At 42.9% G+C, this 26,460-nt stretch overlaps 1 protein-coding gene across 1 annotated transcript in view; it reads left to right on the top strand.

Moving 5' to 3' along the window:
- Positions 1–26,460, top strand: part of PTPRN2 (protein tyrosine phosphatase, receptor type N2) — a 636,077-nt gene that overhangs the window by 27,505 nt on the left and 582,112 nt on the right. Inside the window, exons 5-7 of the mRNA XM_025197792.1 lie at positions 10,513–10,752; positions 15,537–15,577; positions 18,774–19,144. Coding sequence (XP_025053577.1) covers positions 10,513–10,752; positions 15,537–15,577; positions 18,774–19,144 — 652 coding nt within the window. The remainder of the gene's footprint in view (positions 1–10,512; positions 10,753–15,536; positions 15,578–18,773; positions 19,145–26,460) is intronic.

Below are 26,460 nucleotides of genomic sequence, written 5' to 3'. Positions count from 1 at the left end.
ACCTTGCAGTATCCTCTGACATGTGACCCTTTCACAAGTCAATTTTCCTTGTTTTGGGGAACTCATAGGGTCTCCTTTGAAGTTTACAAAAAACATGAATAAAGACAGGAGCCAATGTAGATGTCTAGGAATTCCCCTGTTCCTGATCAGATAGGCTCTTCAGCCTGTCAGCAGAGCTGTCCATTAATGGTTGTGTGCTAGCACAAGCAGGGGCCATGTCCATATTTAAAATACATAGACATGAACAACACATTTATTAGACCCAGGAAAACACAGGGGCTCACTCTCTTTATCCCTGTTTAAAAAGCAACTCAATTTTACCAGCTTGGCACTGACAGACAGAACAGATTTCTGCTGGTGCTCCTTCTTTCATACTTAAACCATTGTATTTCCCAAATTCCTTGGCTCTGGTTACTTCTATAATTCTTCTTGGCCTTTTAACAGTTAGGGGCAGTACTATTCAATAATGGTGGAATACAGTACTGAATGTTTAGTTTTTCTCCAGTTGCCAGCCAGCAATGGCAGGATGCTGTTTTTCCTGAGGTATTCTTTTGATGGGCAGTATCCTAGTGACATTGGCTAGAGCAGAAATAGTAACATTGTAGGAGACAGGATGCTGTTCTACCTCTGCTTTATTTAATGAACCAGAAAGACCTGCAGAGAGCCTGTTAGTGGAATCTGGAGCAGGGCCTGTGGCCATTCATTTTCTCTTGTGTGATTTTTCTCCACCTTATTTCCATTTTGTTTGAGATTGAGACTGAAACTGTGCTTTGTTATCGGCTATGAACCTGTGGAAGTGGACTGGGGAGATAAGACTTTGCTGAGATAATAGACAGAAAGGAAGGAAGTGGGTTTGAGAAAATGAAACAAAATTGAAATGACAAGGTTATATTGGCAGGTTGTTGTTCAATGACTCAGTTTGGCAGCTTGTTGCAATGTGGGGACATTCAACTGAACTTGAGAGAAAAAATATAGTAATGTTACACTTATATAGCACTGTTAATCAGAGATGGCCTGAACTTAAACCCTGGGTCTGAACTATGGGAGAAATTTGACTCTCAGTCTGAATCACATGGTTCATCACTGTCTCATGACCCTGGAATTCAGATGTAAATTATATCCCTCTGGTACCCACTTGCAACTCAGAAACTCTCTAACTTAATCTTTTTTCATCAGTAACTAATGGTGTTTTGGGCATGGTACTACCACTGAGTTCCTCTCACCTGACTTACACTAATAAGGTTAAGTGAATGAAACTGCTTTAACCCCACCTTTTATTTCATGACACAAACCTTGCACACTTTTTTTCCCTGGAATAATTTGAAACATCATCTATTTTTTTGGACTTCAGCAGAACTCATAATACTACTGAAGGATCCATTAATGTGCCTTAGGAAAAATTACTTAGGAGCCTAAGTCTTATTGAGTGAGGTTTGGGCTTATAAGGATCTAGCTTATTTTGGAAAATGAGACTTAGACTCTTAAGATTCTGAGGCACTTTTAATCCCCCCCCCCCCCCCCAACAGTTTTCTTTGGTACAATCAAGTTTAATATCTAGGTAATTAGGGTAACCAAAACAAGTTTTTTCCAACAGTACTGTGGAATATAGGCAACATTGGGACATGTCATAAAAGTTTCATATACGGGTATGAAAAGGGCAGAGATGGATTTTTAATGTGATCCATGCACTAGAAAGCTGAAAACAATTTGTACTATAACCAAGGCTGCACACTTTATTTCTTCTAAGAAAAAACAGGACAGAAAATGACTCAGATTGTGCTGAAATCTTTTAAAATTCTGTTGTTCCCAAATTACACAATAACTGTGCTGTCTATTCACATCCACAGATTCATGGTCAAACTCACGAAAAGTCACTGAAATTGTTTCAGGCTCCCATTCTTTTATAACATCCCTGATGTCAGGTCAAACACAGTGTTTCAAACATTCTTTCCTACTGTGATGTACCATGTGATGTGTCTGGCAGCGGAGCTGTACTGGTACCCAGCATGTCTCCAGGTGGTAGATAGAGGAATGACTTTCAGGGAAGGTTAGCTGTGAAATAAGCAGAGATAACTGATGAATAAGCAGTCATGGACCAAGCAGCAGCAACACCTCCAGTTTGTAGTGGGGACAGCAGATGGCAATGGTTTATCTCATGAGAGACTCATATATCCTTTGAGGGGGCTGTAACATGATGAGTACAGGTCATCACTATAATAAGCAGGGTCTTCATTTTTGCATGTTTTTTCTGTGGCAAATGGATTTCATAGAATCATAGAAGTAGGGTCAGAAGGGACCTTGTAGATCTTCAAGTCCGACCCCCTGCCTAGGCAGGAGGAAAACTGGGCTCAAATGACCCCAGTCAGGTAGGCATCGAGCCGCTTCTTAAAGACCCCCAGGGAGCCAGCACCACTTCCCATGGAAGTTGGTTCCAGATCCTAGCTGCCCTAACTGTGAAGTAGTTCCTGCGGATGTCTAACCTAAACCTACTCTCCAACAACTTGTGGCCGTTATTCCTTGTTATCCCGGGGGGCGCTAGGGGAAACAAGGTCTCCCCCAAACCCTTCTGGTCCCCCCTAGTGAGTTTATAGATGGTCACAAGGTCCCCCCTCAGCCTCCTCTTGTGAAGGCTGAACAGGTTCAGATCCCGCAGCCTCTCATTGTAGGGTCTGCCCTGCTGTCCCCGGATCATGCTGTTGGCCCTCCTCTGGACCCTCTCAATGTTGTCCACATCCCTCTTGAAGTGGGGTGCCCAGAACTGGACACAGTACTCCAGCTGTGGCCTGACCAGTGTTGTGTAGAGGGGGAGGATCACCTCCTTGGCCCTACTTGAGATGCACCTGTGGATGCACGATAGGGTCCGGTTAGCCCTGCCAACCGTGACCTCGCATTGTCGGCCCATGTTCATCTTGGAGTCAATGACTTATAGCCATGGGTCTATGAGTCCTCAACAGCAGAGCAGGTGGAAGATGTTGAAATCTTAACAGCTATGATGGCAGATGAAGGCTGCAGCAGAATGAGATCTCCAATTCTCTTGGCCTCCTTGCCATTAGATTAGGGTCTTGTTCTGTCAAGAACTGTGTGGAACCTGATGTGCAGCAGCTTCTCCATGATAAGATAAATAATGCACAGGGGTCTTCCATCAAAAGGGCTTTTCCAGCACATTTTTCAAGCCCTTTGGTGACCAACTAATTATAAGATGAGTAGGATTGTGAGGGTCCCAGTCATTAACTGGCATCGGGGCAATTACAAGGAGATCATCTAGCACTTGGACAAGGCAGGAATATAAACTGGTGGCTGTAACTGTAACTGAGCAGCCCTCCTCAGGATCCATTCTGCTCGCCCACATAAGGAGAGCCTAGAAAAGGGCCTTAGAAATAGTCTGTCTACCTTCTTCCTGATTGGATAACTTCTTCCAGTGGGATCACCTTTACTGCAGTCAAAATCAGTGAAGACTTGCAATCAGTTTTGGGACTTGGAACATCAGGACCATCATGGAAAATCCTAATAGTGAATGCCCAGAGCTTCAAACCGCAAGGGTAGCTCAAGAACTCAGGTGACACAACATCAACATCACTGCACTGAGCAAGACCCAGTGAGTGGGAGATGGGCAGCTCCAAGAATATAGAAGTAGCTATACCTTCTTCTGGAAGGGCAAACAAGAAGGAGAATGCTGGCTCCACAGATTTTGTTTTGCCATCAAAAATGAACTCATAAATCAGCTCAATGAGTTTCCTATCAGAATTAATGAACACTTCATGACTCTCCATCTTGAAGTGGCAGTGAGCCAATACAGCACTGTCATCAGTTTGCATGCCCCGACTTTTGACACCACCAATGAAACCAAGGAGGAATTCTATGCTAGCTTTGACCAAGTTCTTTCTGATGTTCTGGAGGGAGACAGATTTATTCTTTTCACCAGAGTTGGAAAGTACTGAAACCTCTGGAACGGAACCATTGGCAAGGAAGGAGTAGGAAGTATCAACTCCAGCGGCATCCTCCTTTTGACCAAATGTGTGGAACATGGACTTGCCATCACCAACACCCTGTTTTGTCAGAAAAAACAGGCACAAGACATCATAGCAACACTTGTAATCTAAGCATTGGCCCCTGATTGGTTAACTCATTGTTCATGCCTGGAATCAAGAAGATGTCCACACCACCTGACCTATGCTAGAAGCGACAGTTCCTGGCCTGATTACCAGCTCACCTGCTCAGTTATGTCACTCAAACAAGCAATGGCTGCAGCAATGGCTGCAGCAGATGCAGTGCCAGTGGAAGGTCAGTGTCAGAGGACTCAAGGACCCAATCAAGCGGGACCACTTCCATTAGTGCCTCCACAAAAAACCGCAAATTCCAATCAACAATGTGAGAATGTTGGCAGCACTTAGGGTGCCTTCAGGTCCACTGTCATCAGCACATGCAAAGAGACATTTGGACTCTGTACTAGGAAATATCAAGACTGGTTTGATGAGAGTGACCAAGAGATCCAAGAATTGATTGAGCACAAGTGCAAGGCCATTTGTGCTTGGTAGAACAACACCAACTCCAAGTAAAAGAAATTGAATTTTCAACAAGCCAAGGCAGAAGTCCACAGGAGGACCCATGATATAAAGAATGAATGGTGGGAAGACAAGGCAAAGAAGATTCAATGTCTCACTGACATCCACAATATGTGTGTTTTTTTCAATACTACCAAAGCCATCTAGGGTATGCTCACTCAAGGACCAACCCCCTTGAGACCTAAGGATGGAGGAGACCTGATGAAGGAAAGGGGAGCCATGAGCACCCATTGGAAGGAGAATTTTGAAGACCTTCTCAATCGAGACTGTTGTTGATGAGTTTTCTCATTTCATTCCTGCAACACCCAGTCAGAGATGATCTCAGAATTCCTCCAAACCTTGATGAGGTAAGGAAAGCCATCAAGCAGATGAAGAATGACAAGGCTTCTAAAGCTGATGGAATCCTCACCAAAATCTTCAAGCAGGGGGGGAAAGGACCTGACATCACAGCTCCATGTCCTCATCTTAAGGATTTGGAGTGATGCAGGGATCCCAGATTACCTCAGAGATGCCATGACTGTGACAGTCTTCAAGAAAGGAGACAAGTCCAACTATGGATATTACAGAGGATTCGCCTTGCTGTCCACCACAGGAAAAATTATTGTGAGAACCCTCCTAACCATCTCCTTCCACTTGCTGAATAGCTCTTCCTGGATTCTCAGTGTGGGTTTAGGGCATCAAGAGGCACAGTGGACATGATCTTCAGTGCTCACCAGTTGCAGGAAAAATGCTGGGAACAGCACAAACTTCTCTACGTGGCCTTCTTTGACCTCATGAAAGCCTTCGACTCTGTCTACTGAGAAGTGCTATGGAGGATCCTTCCGAAATATGAATGCCCACCAAAATTCATCACCACTCTTTGCCTGTTCCATGATGGTATGCAAGCAATGGTTCTCAGTAGCAGATCTATCACAGCTCCTTTTAAGGTTAAGATGGGAGTTAAGTAAAGCTTATCATTGCTCCAACACTTCTCAATATTCCTTACAGGGATGCTACATCTGACCACCAATAAGCTTCCAGTCACCTTCTGAGCCAAAAGCAAGATCACCCTGACCTCAATCATCAAGCTCCAGTACACTGATGATGCTGTGATGTATGCTCAACCAGAAGCAGACCTTCAGGCAATTGTCAACATATTTATTGAGGCATTCAATAAAATGGGATTGATACTTAACATTCAGAAGACTAAGGTCCTCCATCAGCAATCTAGCTGTGGTCATTCAGATTCATGGTGAGACTCTGGAGAATGCTGAGTAATTCCCATACCTCGGAAGCCATTTCTCACAGAAGGCTGACATAGACAAAGAAATCCAACATTGCCTCAAACGTGCAAGTGCAGATTTGCCTGAGGAATACCTTAGGAAATGGGTGTTTGAAGATCACAACATCAGATCCAAAACCAAGCTCATGGTTTATCAAGCAGTCGTGATCTCCACCTTATTGTACAGAGCTGAGATGTGGACCAATGTACAGGAGACATCTCAAGTCATTAGAGAAGTACCACCTGAGGAAGAGCCTTCAAATCCAGTGGGAAGATGGATGTACCAACATTAACATCCTCTCTAGGTAATGATTATCCAACTTTAACTTCACTGAGCCAGTCATGTCCTCCAGAGATCTGACTCCAGACTCCTGGAGCAGGTTTTATTCTCCCAGATCAGTCAAGACATACACTCAAGAGGACGGCAAAGGAAATGCTTCAAGGGTACCCTCAAAGACAGCTTGAAAAAATGCAACATCAACATCAGCTTGTGGGAGACTATCACCCAGGACCACCCCAAATGGAGAAAGAGTCTGCTGCAAGGATCTCAGTACTTTGAAACCTTACAATGACAGCAGGAGATGGAAAAGTGGGAGGGGCAGAAATACTGTGTTGCAGACTGAATCAAGAATCTGGAGCCACCCACCCCACATGGCAACACATGCTCTAGTTGTAACAGAGTCTGTCAATGCTGAATTGGCCTCATCAGCCATATTCAGACCTGCAGATAGGACAGTCATGGAAGATAGTTGCATCCTCAACTGCAAGGGATTGCCAAAGAAGATGTGTTTGTATCAATTGAGTTTAAAAGTTTATTTTTTTTGCAACAGTTGCAACAGTTCTTCCCTTTGTTTAACTGAGTCTTCTGCTTCTTTAGCATGTGACTGTTACTTCAGGTTATTTGCATGAAGCTACACAGACAATTGCGCAGAACAGAAGTGGTGCCTACACAGAAATGTGGATTTTGCAATAATTTGTTATTATTATTGAGTGTGTATGTAGGCCTCAGACATGTTCAGTGACTGAAATATGATGACAAGTGCATGCTCTCAACTCAGCACAGGCCCAAGTTATATGCTTAACCTTACCTTTTAGCCATGAGCAGTAGCATGGGAAAGTAGAATAAACTCTGCTGGTCAAAGCCACTAGTATTGGGCCAGGCCAGGTGCAAATAATTGTTTTTTGAGAAACACTAATAATAGGTAGAAATACTGTAATAACTTGCTATTTTATCTTTTGATGAGAAGAATTGAATCCTATGTAGAGAGTGTGCTTTTGTTAACTGAATATGGTAAGGTGGAAATGTGTAATGCTTGTTGCTAGGCTTGAACATTTTCAAGGGGCTAAGCCAAGCTGTAGAAGTGTGGCTAAGTGGAAGATCCCAAAGCCTTTTTCTGAGTGACTGTAGAATGAACCTTTGCAAACATGAAAACTAGCCCTGTGCAAATAGGGAAGTATTCGATTCGGATTTGGCCAATTTGGAGGACAGTGATTCGATTTGGAGATTTGTATCCCTGTCCCAAATCAATTTGGCTGAATTGGCTTTGGAAGATTCGGTGCTGATTCGGAGAGATTCAGTGATTTGGCCATAGAGTATAATGGGGAATCACTGAAATACCTATAATGTTCTCATTTTTTGGCAGATTTGGATGAAAACAGTAGGGATGATAGCTCCACTGAGGGCATGAAATTTGCCAAGTTTCAAGGAGATAGGTGCAGGGGTTTCTGGCAAACTGCACCTCAAGGTGCTGACAAGAAAAACTCATAAAGTGTGAGTGCGTGCGTGCGTGTGTGTGTGTGTGTGTGTATGAGTGTGTTAAGACACAGCGGGATGAAACCAGCAGGGATGGTAGCCTGCAACTGGGCCTTCTCAGTACTCAGGCAGAAACAGCTCACAAAAGGGACAGAAAGGCTGCAGACAGAGGCTTATGTGCTGTTTCTACGTCCGTCCCCCAGAGCACTGTGATTGGAAGGGGACTCAGGGAAAGATCACAGTCACTGGCCAGCTACAGATGTCAGTCTTTCCTTCCCTCTCCCTCTCCCTCTTCTCAGTTTCTCTTCCCCTGAAAGACTGCCTTCCAAATCTTTTCCAAATTGATTCAGAGGCTTTTTTTGGTCTCCCAATTTGATTTGGATCTGGTGATTTGGCCTCCGAATCGGGCCGAACCTTCTCTGAATCGAATTGGCGACTGAAGCGTTGCAACATAGGCCAGCAAAATAATGGAAGCAATCAACTTGTCTGGCTAAATCAGTCACGTGTTTCAGTGAAATAGAGCACAGGACCTTTAATTTAAGTATCTAAATATACTAAATCATAGCTTCAGCTTATAGTAATGATTAGTGTAACCAAATGCTGGTTACGCTATGTCTGGTCACTTGTGTGCCACCTCCTGAACCACTACTGTTTCCTCCTCTGGGTGGTTAGAATCTCTATTATGCTGTAATATTTCGTGGGTAGCTCAATGGGTATTGGATTATGTTCTTGTACTTTTGAGGTGTGACAGTAAAAGGTCAGGCTATAGATGCGTCTCTGTTGCCTCTTCTGACTGAATGTTGATAATTAAGGAAATTGTAGCTGTATATTTTGTGCCCAAGATTACAAATGCCGTCCTGATTACTGATGGGCTGTAGTCTTGTCTCTCTGGAGACTGAATGGTAATGATTTTTCTGGTAACAGTACATTACAGTGTTCCACAGCATACCCTCAGCATGTTTTCGTAATGGCTTATCTTCTAAGACAACTGCTGAGCTTCTAATCTTGTGAAGTGCTTCTAAGACTCCTATTGATCAAGTTTGAATAAAGTTTCTCTGTTGCATGTCAGGGTGAAGAGTTTTAGACTTACCTGCTCTTGTAGACAACATGGTTGAGGGAAACCCATTTGATCTTTAATATGTAACATTAGCAAACAGCAGAAATATCTAAATTCCTAATTCTATTTACATACCAGTAGAAAAATATTTATCTCCCCAAATACAATAGTGCTTCTTTGATGCTGTTCAGAATCTTCCAGATTTTGGTACCCAACTCTGCCACTTTCAAAAAGCTTAAGTATAATCTTACTGCACACGTCCTTCTACTGCTGCAAGGCATACACCCTGCCCATTTCAATGTGGCACTTTAATCTCATTTGGAAGGCACATTTTGAACCATTATTGTATATTTGAGCTTTATATCTTTTTACATTGCTGCTTATATCTTAAGGTGTCTAAAACTGTACTTTGAAAGCAAGTGTTGATGTGATCATTGACAGAATTGGATACTACCAATAGCAGTTAAGATTATCCCAGTATGTGAAATATACCCAGGAGGAAAATGGCTGGAAGATCCTTTTGAAGCATTTTCGGCCCCTTTTCACTGAGCATTCAAGGCTAATTGTTTTTTGTTGTTTTTCATGCCCAGTAGTATTGATATAAAAATACCTCTTTTCAGATGTTTGCATTGCATGTGCACAGTATTGAATTACTAGTGATAAGCAGATGGCCATAAGTAGACTTTATTAAGTGAGACTACTCCAAAGAAGATTTGAATGAGGTTTACAGTGCCTTCTTCAATAAACATGTATGCATGGATAGTCAGATGCTCCTTATTTTCAGTTGTCTAAATTCACCCCATCTAATTAATTCATCTTTCATCTCCATTACCCTCAAACTTTTCTTCCTTCAAAGCATTGATGTGGTAATGTTTTTAAAGCATGTTGTTTGTTCTTTTTTAAAACATACAAAATAGATCCAATTCATCTGCCTTGTCTTGCCCACATGGAGATTTTGGCTTCTGTTGTCTTTCTTCAGCCTGATAAAAAAACAGTTTTCCCTTTCTATCCATAGCTGATAAGTCAAAGCAGTGTTTAGGTAAAATTCTCGCTTGGAAATTATCACTTTATTTGGTTAGTAGAAATGAAAAGGTTTAGAAAATAAGTCCATTTCATATCCTGATATAAAACACTTCTGAATGGATAAGAGATGTTTTTCATTAAAACCAAGATACTTGAGTTTCGTTTGCTTAAAATTTTAATAATAATGTTTTAGACACTGACAAAAAACAAAACCACACAGTAAAGCATCTGAAGTCCTCATCTCTAGCTGTCTCTTACTTGAGTAAAGGTACCAGCACTACTTAGAGGCTAGACAAAATTTACATTTCAAAGAGCGTCTAACAGTTGCTCTTTCATAGAGTACTGTAATGGTTAGAGCTGAAATGTACACTGAATCATGCAAAGATTTTTACAGGTAATAGCAGTAATCTTGCTTCTGCTTTTTTAGTATAGTCAAATAAATAGCCATTCTGCTATCTTAACAGTTGTCTTGATTAGCTGTGGTGAAGTCTGTTTATGTCAGGTTAAATCAGGTTGCCACAGAAGAAGCTAGCTTTTCTTAGTGTAAAGAAAAACAGCAGCAGTTTTGCACCCACGTCACTAGAACAGCTCGCTGAGACATATTGATATGCATCTTTTATCATCTGGCACAAGATGGTGCAAAAGCCCCCTTCTTGAAATCCAGTGTAAGCCCTGTATAATGCAGTCAGCTGCCAGCCTTTTAGCATGCACTGAACCATTATATTGTTTGTCATACGACTTCCATAAAGGGAACAGGGCTGATATATTCCTGAAAGTATTATAGGCATATAGCATTTGTAGAAAGCATCTCTTTCACGTGACTAAACCCAATGTTCATGTTGTTTTTGTGATTCAGAAACATTCATCCAGGATGTATTGAAAGACCTGAAGAAACACAAGGTGAATGTGGATAATCTTAGTCCACTGGAGTTGGATGAGATAGCTGATATTATTGCTGATGCCATTCAAGTTGTTGATGTGGAAAAAGAAAAGGAAAATGGAGTTGGAAAGGTTGAAGAAGCGAGGACAGAAGCAGAAGTCAAGGAAGTGGATGCTCAAGGAGGAACAAGAAAGGATGCCAATGTTAGCATTCAAGGTACTAGACCAAAAAGCTAAATATCACAAAAGTAATTTACACCTATTTTCCTCTTTATTTTGTATTTTAACAGTACAGGCTGTTGCTCCCTCAACAGTTTTAAAAGAAACAGAACAGAGGAGAATTTTGTGGTTTTGCTTTTTAAATCTCCTTCTTTACAATACTCCCCTATTATAAAGAATGGTAAAAATGAGGAAAATATCTTAGTGAACTCTGGATTTTCAAGTTCCATGAATAGGATAAACCTATTTTACATTCTGTTATGTTGAAAGGCAAATTGCTTCATGCTATTACACCTGATCTCTCATTTTTGAGAGTAAGATATTAAAACAAAATGATGCCAACAATCGTTTTTGTTCAAAAAATGTTGATGTAGTTTTTAAATGCATGGATGATAAAACTGCTTTGCAGCCATTGATTCTTTTCTGAACCATCATTAGCCATGGAAGAAACACTTAGGCAAGTAAATATATACCAGCAAAGTCTTCCTTTTTCTGCTTAGGCAGCTATGGAGTAGGGCTGTGTGAAGGTTCGGTCGCTGATTTGGGCTGATTTGATGGCCGAATCTCTGAATCTGAATCGAATCAGGAGACTCTTTAACCTCTCTGAATCGAATCAGAACCCTCTGAATTGATTCAGAGAGATTTGATGATTCGGACATAGACACAGCTTTAAATGTTTTTTCTCTATACCTCAAGGTACCAGGTGGCTCATGAATGCTGAGATGGTGGGGTGGATGGAGCATCCCACAGGAGCGTGGGGTGGTCCCCAGCACGCTCAGCAGAGGACCCGGAAGTGGACCAGAAGCACTTCCGGTCCACTTCTGGGTCTGCTGTGGAGTGTGCGGGGCACACCCCCCTCCTCGCCCCCCCGGCTTGGTGACTAGTGCCTTCTGTGTTTGAGGGGGCATCTGGGGTTCCTCTGTGGCTGATCGCTGAGCTGGAGGAGTTCGGGGGGGGGGGGGTCTGCTGCCAAGCACACAGGGGGCCCCCCCCATGCTCCTGTAGGATGCTCCATCCACCCCACCATTGCAGCATTCACGAGTTGTGCCTGGTACCTCGAAGTATGTAAAAAAACATTTAAAGCTGTGTCTGTGGCCGAATCACTGATTCTCCGAATTAGCATCAAATCTTCAGATTCAGATTTGGCTGAATCAAATAAGGACGGTGATCTGAATCAACTAATCGAATTAGTGTCCCTGATTTGGGCCGAATCAGAATCCGAATAGAATACGGCCTGTTTCACACACCCCTACTATGGAGATTCATGATGTTTACTTGGTACTGGTCAGATACAGTTCTTCTTGGTGCTCCCAGGAATACAACAGTCAGCTATAGTGATCACCATGAAAAGGTCTGCATTTGCCACAAAGTTGTATACGTACTATAGTTTCAACTTGCCCCACTAAAATAATAGAAGATGTAGACTAAGTATAGACATTCAAAAACTTTGAGCCTGAATTGATTCAATATTTGCAGGTTAGTTTAACCAGTAGGTTGAACCAATTTGCAAGTGAATAGACATTCATTTTTGATTCCAGAAAACGCAGGCACATAACTGCAGTGGCTCAGGCCAGAAACTGGGGGTGGGGGGAAGAGGAGGGGTGATAGAATAAGTATTCCCTTCCCTTCAGCACTAGCTGAGGGAAGCTGAGCTGAGGGGTGCGGCTTGGCAAGGACCCATCAGGCCTGAGTATGATTATGGACAGGTTTAAACCCCCACCCTGGCCTGCAGGGACCCCAGCCCAGATGTGCCTAGAGGGGGAGAGGGGAAGCAGATCTTGCTAGGCTTTTTGGATGGTGGAGGAAAGAGGGAGTATGGCCAGACCCTGGCCTGCAGCTGACACCGAGCAGCGAGAGCAGGGGTCTGGCTCTGTGGAGGGGGAGGAGAAGGAAGAAAAGAGCCCTGCCCACTGCAGTGGTTCTCTGACAGCCTGGCCCAGCTTGGGCGTGGGGAGCTGGGAGCACAGGTTTCCCCCCCCTGCCCCACAGTGTGGGTAGCCATCCAGGCCTGAGCCCCAAGACAGTGCTATGCAGAGCCCCACCCTGAAGCAGTGGAGGAGGAGTGCAGAGCCCTGTCCGCCACAGCAGCTGCCTGACAGCCTGGCCTGGGTGCAGGGAGCTGAGAGCACTCCAGCTGCACAGCTCCTGTGGCCCCAGCCTGAGCTGCAAGCTGGCTGGGAAGGGCCCAGCCCCTCTGTGCCTACCCCTAGCAGTGCCTGTGGGCTGGCCCATCTCAGCCCCCAGCCCCAACCCCAGCCCTAGGCAAGGTGGCCAGGCTGGGTTGGGCTGTGGGAACAAGGCCCTTCCCAGTTAGCTGGGGCTTGGGCTGGGGCTGTGGGAGACATGCATCCAGATTGCTCTGGGCTCCCCACACGCTGGCTGGGCCCAGCTATCATGAAGCTGCAGCCAGATGGAAAGGGCCTGGCCCCTACAGCCCAACTTAGCCCACCCTCTGTGCCTGCCTTCAGCATTGTCCGCGTCTAGCTCCACTCAGCCCCAACTGAGGTGGGCAGATAGTGGGGCTGGTTTGGGCTGGGCTGTGAGGGCAGGGCCCTTCCCAGCTGGCTGTGGCTTTGTGACAGCCCAGCCCGTCACGCACAGGCAGCGGCTGGCCAGGCAGCAGTGTGGAGACAGTACCACTGCAGATGTGGGCAGGCACCTTAGCAGCCAGACTGGCCACATGGGATGTATTAATTGTGCCCGCAGCTGCCCTGGCTGGCTTGGAGGTGCCAGTGGGCCTGGATCCCAACAGCTTCCCACCACGGGGGATTCTTTGTCTGTAGCCAACGCTGAGCCCCCTGCACAGTGTGGACAAGCAAGCATCATGCAGGGGGAGTGGCAGTGGCTGCCAACACACGAGCCCCCTTCCCAGTCAACTGTGGCTCCATGATGGCCAGGCCCGGCTTGGGTATGGGGAGCAGGGAGCAATTTGGCCATACAGCTCCTGTAGCCCCAGCCTGAGCTGCAGCTGGCTGGGAAGGGCTGTGCCCCCATGGGCCAGCCCAGGATGTCCCCTCTTTACCCACCCTCAGCAGCGCCCTTGGGCCAGCCGAGCTCAGCCTCCCCATGGGTGAGGCAGGTAGATGGCAGGACTATGCCAGCCAGCCGGCTTTGGCCACGCTCCCACACCTGCCGCTGTAACAGCAATTGTATGCATGTGTGCAGGGGTGGTATCCTGACAGGCTGCTCCTCCCCAGCCAGGCAGAACCTGGCTGTGATCCCCAGGGGGAGAGGGGAGGGAGTGGGGAATAAACCCCCTCGCTGCCTCCTTAGCCTTAGGAGGCCATGCTGGGCCAACATCTGGCCACACCCCTGCCACTGCTCCAGGTAGAGAGGAAAGGGGCGGGGCCAGGCCTGCTGTCTGGAGCAGACAGCCCAGCCCAGCCCAGCCCAGCCCAGGGATAAAAAGCATGCTGGGATGCTGAGGGACTCTGATTTAACTTAAACCAGGAAGGGTCATGGAACAGAAGTTCTATAAATTTGTTTGATACAAATCAGTTAAGTCTGATACTACATTCAACCAGGTTTATCTAAATTGGTTTCAGCCATTATGAAACTGGTTTGTGTGCACTGAACTTATGTTCTGTTACAGGTTTAAACCAGTTTCCCATCACTTAAATCGGTTTATGTGTAACTTCTGTTCCTAGCTTTAGTGTTCCCAGCTAGCACCACTCTTTTGGTATTTGTGACCAATATGAGTTTTAAATTACTTTTTGGTGAAAAAGTGAACAAACTGTTGACTGTAAAGTTATAGGAAGACTTCTACTATTTTTGACAGTTCTTAAGGTTTTGTGGCTCACCACCATGTCTGTTTTGAAATGAAACAGTCCTGTGGGTTTTTCCTGAATCTCAGTGGGACAGATTATTGAGAACTTCTTCTTATAACCTTTTTGTCTAAAAAACAAACAAACAACCCCCCCAGCCCCCCATTTGACTTCCAGTAATGATGTGATTGAGAAGTATGGCTATAATTTACCAGTAGGATGTAGTGGATTTTGGAAGTCTCTTCAATATGTATGGAAATATGGTTTGTGATTCTTTCATAATAAAGTGCCATAGTCATACAAGCATTGGTTCTCCAAACTGCACATGCACAATGAATATGTTGTGGCTTTTTGTTTATTGTATAAGTAAGATGCTGTAACTAGAGTAATTTTATTAATTTTTCTTAGTTATTGATAAACCAAAGTAAAGACATGCTATTGCTTTCATTATTACAGTGCACTCTTCATTTGATTATACGATTCTATTGATTTTGCACTAGTTTGCCATACAAATGGAGCCAAAGCAACAAATTGTATTGCTTTAATTTTCAATAATAATATAGAACTGCCACTTACTGGGTCAGATCAGGGTCCATTTTTTCCCAGGACCGTGTCTTGCACAATGGCAGGAAGTGGATATTCTTGGACAGGATACCTAGTATTTTCTACCCCCTGCTACTTCCCCACTGTAGCTTCCAGTATTCAGAGGTTATTTTAATTAGACTAACCAACTACTTAATGGTTTCATTTTACGTTCCCTGATTCTAGCATTGTATGAAAGAGTAAATAATGAATACCTATTCATTTTTTGCATTATTCAATATCTCGCAAACCTCTATAAGCTGAAAAGTTCTAGTCTGTTTAGACTGTCTTAATTGATATCTTATAACCGTAAACATTTTAATGTTTCATCTACTGTAAGTGGGCCATCATTAAAAGTTAAGCAGCCTATGAACAATATCTGAACAATCATTCAATCTGTTTATAACTTTTTATATACATTGTTCTTATCCTACAGATAATGAAGTACATGAAGGGGATGCCAGAACTAATAAAAAGGTAAGTACCTATTTGCTAAAAACAAATGCTCAACATCAGCATGTCAATAATAATTTGCCCTTAGTTATTATTTGGGGGCATGAAAACTCATTCCCAAAGAAATAAAAAATGTTGCAGATTCAATTCTTGCTTCCCACATCTGTGTATTGTGATCAATAAGTGAATGTACATAAATTAAGACACTTCTAATTAACACTTGCTAGAATGTCAGTTTAGTGGAGGAAAAAATCCAAAACAAAAATGAATACTTTTACATCTTGTCAGGTAAAGCTTGAGTAAACAGGTAGAATGTGCAAGATACATGAAGCTTAAGAAGAAGAGTTTCTACAAGTATGTGAACAGAAAGGAAGATCAGGGAAAGTGCGGGTCCCTTCCTGAATGGGGGAGGCAATGTACTGACAGCTGATGTGGAAAAGGCTGAAGTGCTCAATGCCTTTTTTTACCTTAGTCTTCACAGGCCAAGTCAGCTTCCAGACTACTGCAACTGGCAGCACAGTTAGGGGAGGTGGTGAGCAGCCAACAGTGGTGAAAGAACAGGCTAGGGACTATTTAGACAAGCTGGACATATACAAGTCCATAAGGACGCAGTGCACCGGAGGTGCTGAGGGAGTTGGCCAATTTGATTGCAGAGCTGCTGGCCATTATCTTTTTCAATTGCCACAGGTTTTCAGAGATCCCAGACAAATGAAAAAAGGCAAATATAGTGCCTATCTTTAAGAAAGGGAAGAAAGAGGATCCGGGAACTACATACCTGTCAGCTTTACCTCCAGTGGAGGGCAACAAAAATGGATAGAGGGCACATGACCTCTGAGGAGAGGCTGAGGGAACTGGTCTTGTTTAGTTTGGAGATGAGAAGACTGTGGGGAGATTTAACATCAGCCTTCAACCACCTGAAGTGGGGTTCCAATGAGGATGGAGCTGGGCTATTCTCAGTAGTGTCAGATGACAGAACAAGGAGCAATGGTCTCAAGTTGCAGCAAGAGAAGTCTAGGTTAGGTATTAGGAAGAATGTTCTCACTAGGAAGGTAGTAAAACACTGGGACAGGTTACCCAGAAAGGTGGTGGAATCTCTATCCTTGGAGGTTTTTAAGACCCAGCTAGACAAAGCCTTAGCCGGGATGCTATAGATGGGGATGGTCCTGCTTTGAGCAAGGGATTGGACTAGACCTCCCTGAGGCCCCTTACAACCCTGATTTTCTATGATTCTATGAACTTGCCAAGGGGGAAGTCAATCCAAGCATTGAAGGGTCCCATTTGAAATACTTTCCCCATATCTATTAAATTGCTGTTTTGCGGGATGTTGTCAACATTGTCGTTGATTATCTCTCCTCTCAAGACTCATATGAATAAAGAGGCTCTCTTTGAGAAAGTTTCTCAGTAGGAAATGATGAGATCTTAAAGAAATTTAAGGAATCAAAATCTATTCTCTATTCATAAGTCTCTGCCTCATCCCCCCTTTTCACTACCAAATCTAAAATAATCCTTTCAAACTGGTATACATCACAGGAGATATTTTTCAGTCTACATTTGAACCATAAAGGAACTATCTGTGATGCTTTCACAATCTGTTACTACCCATCTACCAGAGAACATGCAAAAGGAGAAGCTCAAAGAGAAACTCAATAGGAATTTTAACCACCCACTTGAAACAGCTCGGGAGAACTGAGCAATTTACCACTGTTCTGAAGGGGAATGCCAATAATTTAGATCTTGTAGTGACGTTTAGAATAGGGGATATAAGAAAACAGAATACAGCCCCACACAGGAGAGCCACAAGGGGCCATCCTGCATCATGCTGTCAGACAGACCTGGCTGAGCAGAAATTTATATAATGGGTTTAGACTTCCCTGTTTGCAAATTCTCCATGAGCGTATGTTTAATTTTACTGAAGTGTTCATTGTTTAGCTTCATTTAACCGATCATTCCTGCAATCATGTTTCATCCTATGGATTGCTAACAAAGTGTTTGTCCATCAGTTTCCCAGTAACAATTCAGTATTCATGCAGTGTTGTACAAGTCACGTTCCACTCATGATGCAATGACTTGGAAGCAACAAAAGAGCTATGCAGATACTTCCAGTGCCAGATTTTCAACAGATACTTATTTCTGTTGCTTCTTCTCGTCATCATCCTTGATAAGAAAAGTTTTCTCCCATCAGGATATATAAAAACAAAAATAAGAAATGGCCATGCACTAAATTCTACCATGTTACCTTATATTAAATATTTGAGACTTTTTTTTTTAATTCCCAAAGAAATGTATGTGAAACCTGTTTTCATGGTATTCTCCCAGCTTTGTCCTGGGAATTTTAGCAAAGTGCCTAAAGGTTGTCAACCTCAGGAGAGATGTCATTTTGAAATGATATTTTTTAACTGTCAAGTTATTTTTAGGGCTTAAGTCTGACTTTGAATATAACTCTCACAACTCTAATGATATATTGGATGATTTCAGTAGATTGTTCATATACTTGCATTATTATAGTTTTGGTATGTATTTATGCCTTCCTATGACCATTCTTCATATTTTATTTAAATAATTGGACATCTGAAGGACTGGGGACAAAAAGTGCATATAAACCTGTATAAGTGACCGGAAGCCAGTTCTAATCTGTGACGCAACAGAAGTTCAGTGCACCAAAACCGCTTTCAAAATGGCTGAAACCAGTTTAAGATAAATTTGGATTGATGTAGTATCAGACTTAACTCATTTAGGTTAAATCATTGTATTGAACTTCTGTCCCAGATCCCTTCCAGATTCAAGTTAACTCACAACCCCCAGCATCCCACAATGCTTTGCACCTCCCCTGCAATGCCCCCCTCCCCACAAGGGTGTGTAGGCTAGCTTTGGCCCAAGCTGTCTGCTCCAGCTGAGCAGGGATGTGTGCTCTAGCACCCCCTAGCTTCTGGCCTCAGCCACTGAAGGCATGTGGCTGCAGGTCTGGACTCAAAAGTGAATGTCTGTTGACTTGTTTGTTTATCGGTTTAATCTACACAGTTTAAACTAACCTGCAAAGATTGAATCGATTCAGCCTTGGGCTTTTTGACTGCCTGTACTTAGCCTTGGAGTTAGATTCTTCAGCCATCTATGTGAGTAGTCGCAAGCATAGGAGTAAGGGTTTGCAGAACTGGGCAAATGATAAGGAGACCCATATTTCTATGTATTAAATGTTACAAAGAATGTTATTTTCTTAATACAGGACACTAGTGCAAAACTACTGGACTTCTTGAATGAGAACGCATTAACTGAAAATCTGCCTGAAGAATCTTTTAAGAAAAAAACCAAAAAATCTGAAGATCCTGATTCTTCCTCCTCTTCCTCAGAAGAAGTAAAAGCTGGGGTTGAAATTGTGAAGAGTGAAACTTTCTCAAGAGAACTGACACCAGAGAAAAAAGCTGAATCTGAACCTGACTCCAAAGAGCTGACTGAGATCCACTATTGGATTAAGAATGCTTTGATGCAAGATAAAAGCTCCAGTGAAGAACCTCAGAAACAGAAAGGAGAGGGCCTACAGCTAGAAGTGAAGTCTTCTGAAGAGGAAGAATATGGCTATATAGTAACAGAGAAAGAGTAAGTATAGTGGCAAATTTTAATTGCATTTTTTAAATGGGGAAAAAGTAAAATGTTTGTAGCTGATGAAATATGAATATAAAAGAGGAAGATGCTATTTACTGTTCCAGTTTTTAATACTTCTTAAAACTCTGTTTGCAAATAGCTTAGTACTTTAATGAAAATATAAAAGAGTAGAACTGTCATTCCTTCTATATAGAAGATGTGTAATTTGCAGGCCTCTGGTCGGTATTCACTTAGTCTTCTGATGTCCCAAGGACCTCATATGTCAGAATATATTTACGGTTAAGGATGTGTGCTTTAAATATTTGACTTCAAAGTAACCTAAATACCAATGTCTGAGTCATTTTTCAGAAAAGTGCTACACAATAACAACACTATATTTCATCTACAGATTTATTTGGATCTGAAAATAATATAAATAGGGATCCAAACATCACGTACATATGCTACCTCAGAAAGAAAAACCTAATGATTTCAGGTCATGGCTAATGAATTTGACATTTAAAGCTCTACTTTCAAAAAGACAGCTCTTTTTACAGTGATGTACAATGTTTTAAAGAGGGGGGAAACCGGTGGAAGTTTAGCTTTTCAGACATTTTAATTTAGTGTTTTACACTTTTTTCTGACTATAAAGTTTATATTTTGTGAGTCATCTCTCCCAATTAGTACTGGAAATGATTAACTGCTAGGGTAGAAGAGACAATTAATGTTCAGCATTGTTAAGGTGTGACTGCATGGTGGATTGATCACTTTTCACCTTGATCAATATGGCTTAGATCACCAATTTTAATCATGATTTAAATCAGGAAGCAGAAAATCTGTTTTTAAAAACTTGATTTAATACTGTTTTACCTTTGTATTTTCCTTTAAAAAAAAGTATCTTCTCACTAGTTGGTGAGTTGGAGCAGGCTCACCATTTCTGGAACACTTCCTTCTGGAGAAAACTGGGTCTTGCACCTCCAGTTCGTGCTGTCTTTCTCAGTTTCCTGAGGTCTGGCTTAGTCCTCTGATTAGGTCAGACTTCTCCCTTTTGTGGTAGTAGTCAATGATCTTCCCCTTAATTTTTAGAAGCCTTTTCCACTGTGGGTAAGAAAGGAAGTCAGGCTTGTATGTTCCTTGGGGTTTCAGCCTGGAAAATCCTTGCAGCTTCCCTGGTCATCCTCCTGAGGCATATCTCTCCACACATTAGAGAGATGGTACTTTCATGTTCTATGGCCTTCTTTATAGGGTGTCTTCTAATCTGGTCTTCCTGTTCTATAAACTGTGTAGCCAGTCTTCACATACCATAGGTGCTGTATAGGAGCTGGCTGCCTACCTTCCTTCCCAGAAGCCTAACTGCTTCAATTTTCTTTCTTCTTGGAGTCTAACATTCCTTAAGTATAGTGAGTAGGATTAGTTGGCCAGCTGCAGACTTCTTCTGTCTTAAAAGTGCAGTCCACTCTGCTACATAAGCACTGAGGCTTGTTGCTTTTCAAGTGTTAGCTGTGCACCGATACATCGGTCCCATATCGAATCGGCACCGATGTAAAGAAAATTGACTGTATCGGCAACTGGCTTTTTTTGGCTGATGTGGCCGATAATGCCACCAATAAATGCCCGTGTATGTATGCAGCTTCAGTGCAGCACACAGGCAGCCTGACAGTGTGGAGAGCAGCCAGGTCTAGCTGGTAAGTCTGTTGTGAGGGAAGGGGTGTGTGGGGGGGTCAGATCCAGGCCCCAGCGGTGAGGGAGGGAGTGGGGCTGGGACAGGGGCAGGCAGTGCTCAGAGTGCAGGATGGAGCTGTGAGCAGCTCGTCTGGGGGACGTGGGGGTGGGGGTGGCTGTTGCCGCTACACACATCCCCAGGGGAGACATGGGGGGGCGTGTGCCCCAGATCTGCACAGGGCAAGGCTGCTACTGTGGGCTGAGGCTGGGGCAGTGCTGGGCTGTTCCTAGCAGGGGGTTGGACCAGGACCCCCTGCCAGGAAGAGCCTGGCACATCCCCAACCCCAACCCACAGCAGCAGGCCACCTTACCCCATCCTGCCCTGCCCCGGCACATATCTGGGGTGATGTGCCGCCCTCTCAGGGTGCGTGCAGCGGTGGGAGCCAACCCCACTCTTGCACCCCCTGGACGAGGTGCTTGCAGCTCCATCCTGAAGTCTGCCCTGGCTGTGCAGTGCCTGCCCCTGTCCAACTCCCTCCCTCACTTTGGGGGCCTCGATCTGCCTCCCCCCCCACACCCCTTCCCTTGCCCCTTCCCCCACAATAGACTTACCAGCTGGATGCCACTTTCCAAGCTGCCTGGCTGCCGATCAGAATCAGATTGGTATTGGACAAAATGGCTCGTTAAAAATTGGCCGTTGCTATCACCCAAAATTTCTCTCAGTACACCTCTAGTAAATGTAGTCTACATACAAAAATGTGGTGCTACTTTTCAGTAGCTAAGAGGACACAATATATTCAGACATCTGATTGAGCAATTATATAAATTAACATGCATTTTGCAGATGTATAGTTTTGTGTTTTTTATGATAGAAAATGGTAAACAATTTCTTATGTTAGATGAAGATTTTTTTTTCATGTGATGTGTGTCAAGTTGCATTTGGGCAAATACTGACATTCAATTAAAAATGCACAAAAGCAGAATTTTTAAACTATATTATTTAATAAAAATCATCTTAAATGGGGAGAATACAGAAAAGGAAGTCTGTCCAAACATATTTTAGATATAAAACATAACTGCTCTATTAGGATGTATTACCTTCACCTAGGAAAGTCTAGTTGCATGTTCTTTGGGACTTTTGAACTGGTAGATTTCATCTTCTCATACTTCATTTGTATTAGGAAATTGGGTGAAGAAAACAAATTTTCCTGCTTTTCTTAAGTCCTGATAATTTTTCAGTATGGTATGAACTATTCATTGACGTGAACTAGCTAAATAAAACTGAAACAAAGAAAATTATTTTTTCTGCACGTGGATTAAAATTGATTAGCCCTTTAAACAGATTGTGGTTCCACGTGTTTAGCTAATAATTTCTATCAGTTTGGGGGTTTAACTTGAAAAATTATAGTCTTTGCTAATTACTTCTAAAAATGTGGATCTTTCTAGGGGACATCATAATTTAACATGGATTTCTTTTTTTAAAGTATGTTTAATTAAATACAAAGCTGGTTTAAAATTTTTTAAAATCCCATTTTTAATATAGTTTTTTATCCACCCCAGATTTTTTTTAACTGTGTTAGAAATGGATTTATCCACTGCACATGAGAAGTTAAACCATTTTCTACAACAGTTGAGGAAGGGCCAGGAGGGACCCATTGCTGACAACCATTGTGAGCAACTGGTTATTTTCCTAGTGTATAATAGGGCCCTACAGAGTAATTGGAACAGTATTTGAGAAGAAGGCACAGAGACTGTCTAGTTTCTGGTTTGTACAAAATGCTGTTTAACTTTAAATTTGGTGCGTTAGCACTTTTGTTTTCTGGGGTATGTAGCTGTTTAGTGATGGCTAATTATTCATGCTTGTTTAGTTTTAATATCTTTAGTATCTTTCCTACAGCATTACATTTTCTTAGTGTAGATCTTGTATTGACTGTCACAGTTAACCAATAGGAACAAATTGTATTACTACAAGTATATGTTACCCTGCCATATTCAGATGGAGGAGTCACAGCATTGGAATTGTAGCAAAATGTTTAATTCGCTAGCCTGATGGGAAGTGCACTACGGTTATCTTTAATGGGTTCCTTAAGTATTCGGGACATGTGTTTAACATTTGATCTACTATTCTGTGTATGTGTGTTTGCATGCGGATGGTGGGGAAGGAAGAATGGTATGTATCTTTAAGTTCTAAGAAACTTTAAAACACAGAAACAGTCAAGAAAGCTATTAAAATGTAGAAGTATAAGAGAGCTCAAGATCTGGGTTGATGATTAAAGTCTGTCTTTAATATGTCTAAACACTGGACTAGTGTGTAATATGCAGGGACTTCCCTCAAGCATTTGCAGTTAGGATATTCAAGGTTACAGAGCTGATATTAGCAGTTACTTAAGAAATAATTTGTACACGGTAAATAGGCTATTGAAATACAATGCTAAATGTAGTTTCTCACTTGACAATATCACTGTCTTGACATGTTTAATATTTTTCTTCTTTTCCTACATACAGCAATATATAATAGTTCCTGTCTGTCAGTTTTTTATTAGTCAAGCTTTTTTTGTAATGTGGAATATACTTTTTCTTTTTCCAGCTGAAAGAGTAGTATAGTGTAAAGCCCAACAGAGGTGTACATTCAGGATGATGGGTTGGGTTCTTTTTATCTTCTGATTTTAAAACATAAGTGAAAGGATTACACTTAGAGGTATAGTTGACAGGTATCAAAGTGATTTATTCACTACTGGATTCCCAGATTTCCTTGTCTTTACAAGTGCTATCCGACAAGATATTTAAGACTGATGCATTGAACTTCTGAGATGAAAGCTTTTAATTGTGCCACACGTAAACATTTCCACAGATAAACATTTCCATGTAATTCTTGAAAAAAGATTTGTGATAGTGTTAAGACTTGTCAAAGTAGGAGTCTTATTTTCAATGGTGAGAACAATAGGTCACTCCTGCTGTTTGTCTAGTGACCTTTTAGATGCATAGAGAAGTACAATCCATACCAATCTATAATATCCACCAGGACTAATTTTAGGAATGAAATTACAGTTTCAGTGTGGAAAATTGGCTAGTAAATCCTTCCAGGTGCTGCTTCAGCACTTTATTATGATGAAAAACCAATCAAATGGGTAATTTCCTTTGTTTACTCTTTATAGAACAAATGGAACTATTACTGTAAAATGCCTTTTTTGTGGTATGCTTTCCTATAAATGTTTGATAACTCTTTCCACTAATTAAAGATCCCAAATCCTGCAGCGTAATCTTACAAGACAAAAATCAGTTAAGGGAGGTTATTGTATGTTTTAAGATTTTTATCTTGGAATATCTCCTAATGCAGCATGGGCACACACATGTGAGCTCTAAAATCAAGAATGAGGAAGCATTTTGCTTGTAGGAAGGCCCTGAAAGCCATTCTTATTTTTTGAACTTGTGCTCCTTCTCTTCAAATGTAGGTCTTTTAAAATGGAAAATTTAAATGCTAAAGTGAAGTGCGTATTAACATATAATATATCATTATAACATAGGATTCTTGAGAAGATGCATAGGAACTTTCTCCTTACTATCCATTTTACCTGGTGGCAATGCCAGAATAGCATGGTCCAATTATTTTAATGGATCTCAAGTATGGAGAAAGGGATAAATTATAGAAACTTCAAAGGCATCACTTTGGAAAATTAGGTTATTTGTTGCCTAAAAATAGAGTCAGGTGCTTTAGGGGTTTGATAAAACAAAAAAATACATTGAGTCAAAGGGAAGTAGAGATTCACCATATATTTGCTGCATTGCAGTAATTGCCTGTGTGTTCATTCTTATCCCCTGGCAAGTGGAGCTAAACAAGAGTGGTTTACTTCTTCATGAAACAGAGCTAAGCAATTTCAGTTTAGCTTCCACTGAGCATAGCATGAAGAGTAGACCTGTGTGAAGTGGCTAGTATTCACTTTGGATTCGGCCAATTCAGGGGACAGTGATTTGATTCAGTGATTCGAATCACTGTCCTGAATCGATTTGGCTGAATCTGATTCGGAGATTCAGCTGCTGCTGAATCTCCAAATCACACAGGCCCATCCTCCACCCTCTCTCCCAACCCTGACAATGGCTGCCTCGCCCACCCCAGCTCTTGGCACCGGGGAAAAAAAAGCCCCCACTTACCAGCTCCTGCTGGGGGGGGGGATCCCGCTGCCCCCCACTGACACACATCATGTGGGGGGCCTCTGCCACAAGCCCCCTGGCCCCCTGTCTACTCCCCCAGTCCTCCCCATGGCTGTCCCACTGGCCCCAGCTCTGGGCCTATAAGAAAAGAAACACAAAAAACCACAATAAAACCCCAGACTCACTGGTTCCTGCTTGGCGGTGGGGGGGCGATCCCCACTGCCCCATGCTGCATGGGGGGCTCTGCATGAGTGCCCTGACACCAGTGCAGGAGCCGGTAAGTGTGGGGTTTTTTTAGTATTTTTTTTCTTAAGGGGCTGGGGCGGGTGGGACAGCCAAGGGAGAGGGGGGTTGGGAGAGCGGGCAGGGGTCAGGGGGCTTGTCACAGAGCCCCGTCACATGGCATGGGGCAGCGGGGGACAGCAAGGACTGCCCTCCTGTCGAGCAGCACTCCATAGGTGGGAGCTTTTTTTTTACAGGGTCAGGAGCTGGGCCAGGCGGGGCAGCCATGGAGTGGTGCTGGGGGAGCAGGTAGGGGATGGGGCCTGGCAGGAGTCCCCCCATGGTCCTCTCCGCAGTCCTCCAGCCACACCTCCCCTGCCCCCTACTTACCAGCTCCAAGTCTGGCTCCAGCTCCCTGCTGCAGTGGGAGGGGACTGTCCAAATCGTCAAAGCTCTCCGAATCCTTTCTGAATTAATTTGGAGAGCTTCATATCAATTCGGACCTTTTTATTGGTCCCCTGATTTGATTCAGATTTGGAGATTTGGCCGCCGAATCGAGCCGAATCTCCTCTGAATCGAATAAGCACCTGAAGCTTCACACAGCCCTAATGAAGAGGTTCATAGTCAGTTACTGCATAGCAAGAGATGTATAGTAAAGCCCCACACCTTTGACTTGATGTACCATATTGTCTTACATACAATACACCCTAGAATATAATATACCTCTTGTTTTTGAAAGGCAGAATGAGAAAAAAAAACATGTTTTTTTTCAGAGTTATGGCGGCATAGAGGGCTAGAGCCTAATCTTCATCTGACTGACCCTCCCTTCCCTACGTAATTAAATTTTAAACACTAGCTGCTTCTGAAAACTGGTCTCCATGGGTAGATCTGTGTTTTGAAAAAAGTGAAAGTGTCTCCAGCCTGTGAAATAGGAGGAGAGAGACTAGGAGCAGCTAGTAGACAGCAAAATGTCCTAGAACGTTTAGCTTGATTACGGGAACATCAAGACCAGTGAAAAGAAGAGATAATCATTAATACCTCTGGAGTGAAGAAAAGTGAGCCAATAATTCAGTTGATTCCCTTACCTGCCTGAATAGTAGTACAATATCTTCTGCACTGTGGAGCAGGAATCTGCCCAATTGTCGCCTTGGGTCCTCCACGATCCACTGGCTGGAAAATTGGCTCCGGGGTCGGACCCAGAGGGTAGTAATCGATGGAAGTCACTCATCGTGGTATCCTGTGACCAGTGGGGTCCCCCAAGGCTCTGTCCTTGGGCCCATACTGTTCAACATCTTCAT

Source organism: Alligator sinensis, unplaced genomic scaffold (genome assembly GCF_000455745.1).
Source record: "Alligator sinensis unplaced genomic scaffold, ASM45574v1 scaffold601_1, whole genome shotgun sequence".
Classification (NCBI taxonomy): Eukaryota; Metazoa; Chordata; order Crocodylia; family Alligatoridae; genus Alligator; species Alligator sinensis.
This window is presented reverse-complemented; position numbering and strand designations above follow the sequence as displayed.